The sequence below is a fragment of the Porites lutea genome, chromosome 8 (assembly GCF_958299795.1).
Source record: "Porites lutea chromosome 8, jaPorLute2.1, whole genome shotgun sequence".
NCBI classification, from domain to species: Eukaryota; Metazoa; Cnidaria; class Anthozoa; order Scleractinia; family Poritidae; genus Porites; species Porites lutea.
Window position 1 is genome coordinate 12,971,343 of NC_133208.1, and position 8,073 is coordinate 12,979,415.

General features: G+C 37.3%; 1 protein-coding gene across 1 annotated transcript in view; it reads left to right on the top strand.

Moving 5' to 3' along the window:
- The window catches only part of LOC140945053 (lysophospholipid acyltransferase 6-like), a 9,092-nt gene extending 1,227 nt beyond the window's left edge, over positions 1 to 7,865 (top strand). The window contains exons 3-14 of the mRNA XM_073394122.1: positions 1,399 to 1,476; positions 1,603 to 1,695; positions 2,230 to 2,285; positions 3,000 to 3,054; positions 3,848 to 3,971; positions 4,171 to 4,291; positions 5,257 to 5,358; positions 5,675 to 5,778; positions 5,983 to 6,047; positions 6,317 to 6,449; positions 7,276 to 7,427; positions 7,546 to 7,865. Coding sequence (XP_073250223.1) covers positions 1,399 to 1,476; positions 1,603 to 1,695; positions 2,230 to 2,285; positions 3,000 to 3,054; positions 3,848 to 3,971; positions 4,171 to 4,291; positions 5,257 to 5,358; positions 5,675 to 5,778; positions 5,983 to 6,047; positions 6,317 to 6,449; positions 7,276 to 7,427; positions 7,546 to 7,783 — 1,321 coding nt within the window. The 3' untranslated portion in view covers positions 7,784 to 7,865. The remainder of the gene's footprint in view (positions 1 to 1,398; positions 1,477 to 1,602; positions 1,696 to 2,229; positions 2,286 to 2,999; positions 3,055 to 3,847; positions 3,972 to 4,170; positions 4,292 to 5,256; positions 5,359 to 5,674; positions 5,779 to 5,982; positions 6,048 to 6,316; positions 6,450 to 7,275; positions 7,428 to 7,545) is intronic.
- The last annotated feature ends 208 nt before the right edge of the window (positions 7,866 to 8,073 follow it).

Here is an 8,073-nt window from a genome sequence, read left to right on the forward strand (position 1 = left end):
ACTGCAAAGGTCCATCTAGTGCTTGATTTGTAATTGTTTTGGCAATTTTGGGCAGATTAAGTGCAGTGTGATGGAAACAAATTTCTACTAGTTTCAAATTCCTACACTAAAGCAGGATGGTGGTGTAGGGAAGCAAAAGGTTCTCACTTACCCTTTCCACCCTAAACCATTTAGGTGCCACATTGTTAGTTATATAGCCCACGAGTACAGCCGTCACTCCTTGCTCCTTGCCGCAAGGGATGTTTTGCCAGGAGGGACGTCTGCGCCTTAGTTTTGTGTTCTTTTGTGAACAGGCTCCAGTGAAATTCAAATGCTTTTTCTAAAGAAAAATATAGTCCAGGAACATTGACTGCTTGTTGTACATTCATCTTGTTTACATTTGACCTTATGTGGCCTTTTGTCTTTTGTCTGTCATTCATAAACAATAGATAAAACAATATCCACTACACCAACCAATCAGGGTTCCTGACCAGATTCCAGACAGATTTCATTTCATCAGTATAGAATTTCTGTTGCTGAGGGGCAGACGTTACTCCTGGCAAAATGTCCCCATTGGCAACGAGCAAGGAGCAATGGTTGTATTCGTAGGAATTAGTTATAGTAAGAAGAAAACTCCTGCACACCGATGAAATAATTTCATGCATAATAGCATGGTATAATTAAAAATCTCTTGTAAACCTGTCCAACTGAAAGGAAATTCAAGAGTTAATGATAATAATAATCATAATATAACAGGGTTTGCAAATTTTATTGATGAGTGGAGTCAGTGTGACTTCTGCTTAAAAAATTTTGGGGTCATTTTGGAAGATTTGGAGTCAAGTATCAGACTGTCCAGCACGTGGTCCCGGCATGTATACACTATCGTGAGAGATACAAAAAGTTGCTGTGGTCCGCTGACCTGGAAAGCTCAAATCCATGATGGCGGTCATCAAGTAAACTTTGATCGTAATTTACCCTCTTCCTGTTTTGTCGTGCAGTATAATTATTTAATTTCGATGATTTAATTAAGGTTTACAACGTTTACAATTAACGTAAGTTGTATTTGTTGCAAAAAAGGTAAGGACAAAACTGTGTTTGTTACTGAAAATTTCTGGAGTCGAAGTAGCTCCCTGTTTGTTACCGAAAATTTTTGGAGTTGAAGTGACTCCCTCTGAAACCTCAGTGGAGTCATTTGAACAATTTTGGTGTAAAATACGCCAAATTTGGCGTATTTGCGAACCCTGATATAAATATGTTATGTACTGAAGGGTCGAAAGACAGTAAAGCAGTTCTGCGCCAAGAGGGTGCAGTCCAATAGCCTCTATGTTTGTAAATATTTCACCTTTCTTCTCTCTCTTGAGATGAGGGTATAGGTACCTACATGTAATCTGTTAAATTTATTGGTTTTTCTTTTAACAGGCAAACATTGATTTTAATCAACATCAGTGCCCTTTGTTATTTCCTCACCTGTGTCCTAAATCCTTCAATTGTTCACAAGTAAGTTAATGAAGTGTTACGCGTTAATTAATTAACCAATCAATCAATCTTTTTATTTGATAATTATGCAAGAAGGATTTCTCATTACATGTATTTTTCTGATGACCAAATTTCTTATTCTCCTAGATATGTACTCACTGTGTCTATGGGAATGCTTTCTATGGCTCATATCCATCGTCAAATAACAGACTATGGAGGCTACACTCTGGATTTTACAGGGTATGATAATATGTCATTGATCAGTTATTATACAGGAGAATGGTAGTGCAGTGGCGAATCCAGGGGAGAGGCCCGGGGGACCCAGCCCCCTCCCTTATTTTTAGACCAAACTGAGGCCTGAAGGGCCAAAAAATTTTTTTTTGGAGACTGCTTCCAACCCCCTCCCCCACCCTTATCTTAGAGTCTGGAGGACCAGCACCCCCCCCCCCCCCCCCCCCCCATCTCGAGGTCTGGATCCGGCACTTTATTGGGTTATAACCCTAGTCAGTTAACAAAAATCTTTTAGCCTGCAGAGAACATAAGGAAGGAGTGCACATCATTATTTTGTTACAAATTGAGTCACCATCGTCTAGAAAAGGTTATTCATGGTATCAGCCACTCAGCACAATGGAACAATGAAAAAAAAAAACATTATATTAAACAAAGCAACTACCAAATTAAACCGATTATTCGTATAATTATTAAAAACTGCTTTTTTACTTTGAAAATTAATTGTGTGTTAATTTTAATTTTGTGTGTATGTGTGTATTGCAGACCCTTGATGATCTTTGTACAAAGAATATCATATGTGGCATTTAGTGTTCATGATGGTACAGTAATCAAAGGCTCTTTTCACATTGTTAAGTGTTAGGTTTTAAAGAAGAGACTTTATTCAGTCATTTAGTACAGGCTAGACCCAGCTAAAAGCTTTTTAATTAAAGTTTTCAAAAATGCTTCTGCATACACATTTTTTTCAGAGTCACCTTAATAATAATAATTTGTAGCCAAAAACTGGACTCAGTTTCAGCCTCAGTGGATGACCTTCCTCAATCTGAATAAATTATCATATGAGCCAAATCCCATAATGACTAATTTTTTTGATAGGCTATTGGTACCTTGAAAAATGCCTTAAGTGATTTCTGCTAAGATTCTCCCATCAATCACCCCCTAATCTTTGTGAATCAAATGGAGAATTTGACATTAAATCAGGAGTCACTTTATAGTCTCTTTATTTACAAGTCATACTCTCCCTCATTTCAGTGTTTTATATTCTCATGGATGAATTCCAATCCAAAGTGGTTTAATTTGTCTATTCTCATGGCATGGATTTTTGCTTAAAAAATCATTACCAAAGTTTAATAACATCATCCTCTTATGTGTTTTATGAACAAATATATTATTTCTTTCTACTGTAGAAAAAAATATTAATTTAAATTTAAGGAAGTGATCTCCTTTCTCAAACCTGAAATTTCCCCCTGCCTCTGTAATCTTTTAACTCTGTTTTATATACTTGTAGAGAAACGTTTTATTATTAATTCTATTAGGAATGGGCAGAGACGAAAGTGAACTGAAAGATGAACAGAGAAAAGGAAGACTCAAGTAAGTGCAGCTTGTATGGTCAAATGCTTGGGTAAAGCATCGGGATTCTCTATCATTGATGATAAATTAAGTTGATATTGATTAAGATGAATATTGATTTTATATTTTAAAATGTCTGGCCTATAGTGTTTGATGTCCAACTTGACTTTTTCTTTAAGTTAAAAAAATTATTTCTGTCACCCACATTAACCTTAAAGCTTGCAGCATATCTTAGTCATACACTGTAGTTATTAGCTTGAGGCCCACATGAGAGGCCCTCCCTCTTAGAGGGTTACGCATGTAGTCCCGGTAGTCTGAACTTTAAAACCTGTGTGATGAGGAGCAAGCCATGTTGCTTTTGGTATTTTACTATTGTATTTGCACTTTTCTCTGTCGCTGTCACAGTTTTAACCCATCTCTGTGTCATTTGTTGCCATTTCTGCTGCCCTATGTCACTGTTTCAAGGTCATGTCGCTTGTTGGAATTTAACCCTAACAGGGCCTCATATGACAGTGTTATGTAAAAGTAGCTGTGTATACAATTTATCGTAGAAAAGTTTCTTTTACATTGTAAGGTGTGCTATTATTGTCCATCCGTGTCACTCTCTGCTTTAACTAATAATTTGATTGTAATAGTTTTTAAATATTTATAATAAATAAACTTGAAACTTGATAATAGTTCTTCCATTTTTTTCTGTTATTAGTTTCTGTGTCGTAGCTCTAAATACCTAACCCTTGACCATCTTGTCAAACTGCATTTTATTTAAAATGATGTCAAAATAATTAAGCATTTTGCTGTTTTTTTTTTTTTACAGAAAAGTGCCAACATTGTTAGAGTACTTCAGTTACTTGTTTCACTACAGTACAGTTTTAGCAGGACCTGTTTGTACATTCAAGGAATTCAATGATTTCATTGATGGTTCCGATGTCAGGCCTAAGGTAACCTTTGTTCTGGGAGGGACAGTCTACCCCTGGATCTAGAGAAGGGACCTTCTTTAAAGTAACTTAATATGAACCCTGGCTTCCCGGTTCTCCTACTTATGATTAGTAGTAAAATAATAAAGTTTTCAATAATAATTGTATATTTACAATTATTTATAAGTTTTTTTTATCTTATTGTATTTGATCTTTTCAATAGGAAACTGGTCAAAAGGAACCATCACCACTCAGTGCTGTACTTAGAAAGGTTCTTATCAGTTTGGTGTGTTTGGCTCTTATTCTCTTAACTGGGTCAAAATTTCCAATTTCCAGGAATGGAGGTAAATCCAACTTGCACTAAAATGATTAACAATTATTGTGTAGCAAAGCAACAGATAGATGACCAGCGGAAGTTTATTCATGAGCTGATGACAATCATGTTACATAAACTATCATGCAAGCTGTGAAAAAAGTGCAGCGGACTGCAAATAAAAGATCATCAATGAAAACAATAATTTTTGCTTTACAACACTGATTAATAGTAAAATAACTGATAGCTTGATCATCAATCTTACTTGGAGCCCCTGGAAAACAACTTGAGGGGCCTATTCGAGAGGCCGCCCCCCACCCCCTCAGAAATTTGGACCCCCCCTCCCCTCTGAATTTCCATTGCCCTCCGTGGGGGGGGGGGGGGGGGGGGTATGGATATTTTCTTGAATTACACAATGCATATCTGTCAGGATATATAGAGGGAGGGTACGTTTCTTGGCAGCGGAGCCTCTACACATGTGGCAAAACTGTGAGGGATTTTTCGAATACACACTTGCAAGACAATCTGCGCTGATCACCCGTTTATTCACCCAGCTATGCAGGCTAAAGATATGAACGAACCTGCTTATGTTGAAAACAAAGTTTTGTGCATGCAGATGCTGGGTGATGGATGAACTGTGAAATTTAGTGGATTTTTTTCTCCAAAACCATTTCCCTCAAACCTACAGCAAGCTAGGAATGGGAATTTTTTTTTGTTTGTTTTGTTTACTGCTTTGCCTGATGTATCATGACTTTTAAGTGTTTATGCAAACACTTGCCTCATGTTGTTATGTCTCAGGTTATTTTATATGGCAGGTTTAATTTTTTCTTTAGCGTAACATTTTTTCAAACAAGTTTAGTTTTTGTTTACAGTTTTTTTTAAATGTCTAAACTATGGAACTGGCTCTCAGAGACCGTGAAAATTTAACCCACAGTGATCATGTTCCTTTGATCATGAGAAAGAAGGAACCTAAAATGCTGTTATCTATTTTTGCAGATGAAGAATTTATAAATTCACATCATCTTCTATGGAGATTTGTATATTCTTACATCTCCATACTTGCAATACGGATGCGTTATTACTTTGCTTTTAAAATGGGTAAGAAAAAAATAATATAATATCATAAATGTTTATGCGTCTTTTTTGTTCTGTTCCACAGACTTACAGCTTATTTAAAATATATTCACAAGCACTTTTAATTAATGGACGTTTTTTCACAAAATACCAAAACACTCTTTGTTTTCCCTCCAAAATTTTGCATAAGCATTGTTTTCAATTTCTCCTGGAATGATTCTGACACTTACTTGTTCCAAGCAGTTCTCCCTAGAGGGTGGGACTGTTTGATGAAGGAGATTGACTATAAATTGAAGCAATAGAGTATTCATTCAAGTGTGTCCATTAATTGCCTTTTTAGCGGAAGCTGTGAATAATATGGGTGGATTAGGATTCAATGGTTTTGATGAGAATGGTATAGCTAAATGGGACCGTCTAACCATCGTCAACGTTCTCAGACTCGAGGTATTACAATACAATATAACACTATATAATATTCTACATGTACCTTGTGGTTGTAATGATGATGATGATTATGATGACAGAAGCAACTGCCCAGACAAGCCTAGAATTTTCGATTTTGTTAAAATTTCAAAGTACTTTAAAACGACATTTGAAACTAGGTGATTGACACTTATGCCCTCCCCTCATTTGCTTTCTTCCATACAGTTTGCAACAAATTTAAAGGAAGTTTTAGACAACTGGAATATCTGTACAGCGTTGTGGTTAAGAAGGTAGGGTAAATTGAGTTTGGAAACTGATATGCTTGGAGAAAAATTCCCCTCAAGCTATATTTTGAATGGAAAAAAGTTACAATGGCACAAGGCTTAGAAAAAAGAGGTGGAGAAGAATATTTTGCATTTCGTAAATTATAGTGAGGTAGTGTCAAGCGGACGTAAAGGATGGCTCGAAAAAGGTTTTCCTCCCCTATTTTGCCATGCGCAGAACGTCCTGTCATGCTTGTTTGTACTGAAGTTTCTAAATTTCTCCAATTTCCTTTTAGAATTGTATATGACCGAGTTCCTTATCACCGTACGTTGGCCGTGTTTGCTCTCTCAGCATTTTGGCATGGGTTCTACCCAGGGTATTACATGGCATTCTTTACCTGTGGACTGATGGTTGAAGCGGCGAGAAAGGTACGCATTATGTCGTAAAGAAACCAAAAAATAGAAAATAGAACGCAATCGACTTTCTCCAAGAGACTTCCTTAAAGCAGCGTCCCCTTATAGAGCCCTGAAGAAATGCGTGCTAGCCCGTTTTAGGGGGTTGGGGCGGGGGGGTGTCCGTCTTATGTGGGGTCAAAGAAAATGACTGAAGAACGGCAGGAGCCGAGTCAATGTGTCCGTTTTAGGGGGGGTTGTCCGCTTTATAAGGAGTCAAAGAAAAGGACTTAAGTACGGCAGGAGCCGACTCAATCGAGAGATTTTGAATCACGTTTACGGCAAACGGCAAATGTGAGATTCAAGTTTAGAAATTCTCAAAATAGGAAATGAGCAAATAAAAACAGACCAAAAACAACTCTTATGGATAGAACTGATTCCGATTTACCGATTTATTTGTAGTCATAATAAACAGTAAACGACAATTAAAGGGAAAACTGGTCACGTGATACAAACTTACGTTTGCAGTTTGCCGTAAACGTGACTGTAAATCTCTCTATTGTGTCCAGTCAGGAAGATGTCCGTTTTATAGGGAGTCAAAGAAAATGACTCGAATACGGCAGTAGCCGACTCAGTGTGTCCCTTTTAGGGGGTTGTCTACTTTATAGGAAGTCGAGCCGACTCAATGTGTCCGTTTTAGGGAGATGTCCGCTTTATAGCAAGTCAAAGAAAATGACTGAAAATCACAGAAACCCACCCCCTTATGGAGAATCCGAGAAAATGGCCCTTCAGAATAGCAGGTGACAATTGTAGTTGCCCGTGCCTCATTTTGAGAAAAGCTCACCCTTTGCGTCTTTTTTAGGTCCGACGAGTTTGCAGGCCTTTATTTCAGAGATCACGAGCAACTTCTCTGTTCTATGACGTCGTTACATGCGTGGTGACATCATGTTGCTTGACGTTCACTACTGTTCCATTTGTGGCTCTGGAATTAAGGATTGGCGTCGCATATTGGCGGTAAAATTGCTTATTTAACACATTTATATTTTGTCCTTTTTTGTCGAATGAACTAAAAAAAATGTGCTTTCGGTATAGTACAAGCCTCGCCTTAATTTTCGCGTTCTTTGTCTCACAGTTCCATGTATTGCTTCGGTCATTTCTGGTGCCTTGTGCCAATTCTTTTTATGAATGCTGGTAAAAACAAGAAACAGCAGACGGACGGTGAGATCAGAGGAGAAGGTGAGGAAAAGGATGCTCAAAAGGAGCAAACTAAATACGATGATCTTACAAAACTTCGCCAAAGAGTGAACAGGAAGCTGGAAATGCTCAAGGAAAACCTAATGTGGGGTCTCAGAATGGCTGGAATGCGATAAAATGTGAATGTATGCGATCAAGTATTTTAAGTACACTCCAGTACACTCTTTTTTTATATATATATATAACCTTTTTTTGTAAGAACGTTCAGCATGAAATTTGCAAAAATATTAAGAACATGCTCAGAACATACCCGAGACTGAGAAAAACAACATATTTTTCACTGCTTTTACTTTCCTAAATCCAGAAAATCTCAATTACATATATAATGTCCTACATGGAATCAGAGTGTATCAGATTCCCGTTATTGAAATTTTTATCCGTAAGAACATTTCCAAGATGAAACTGC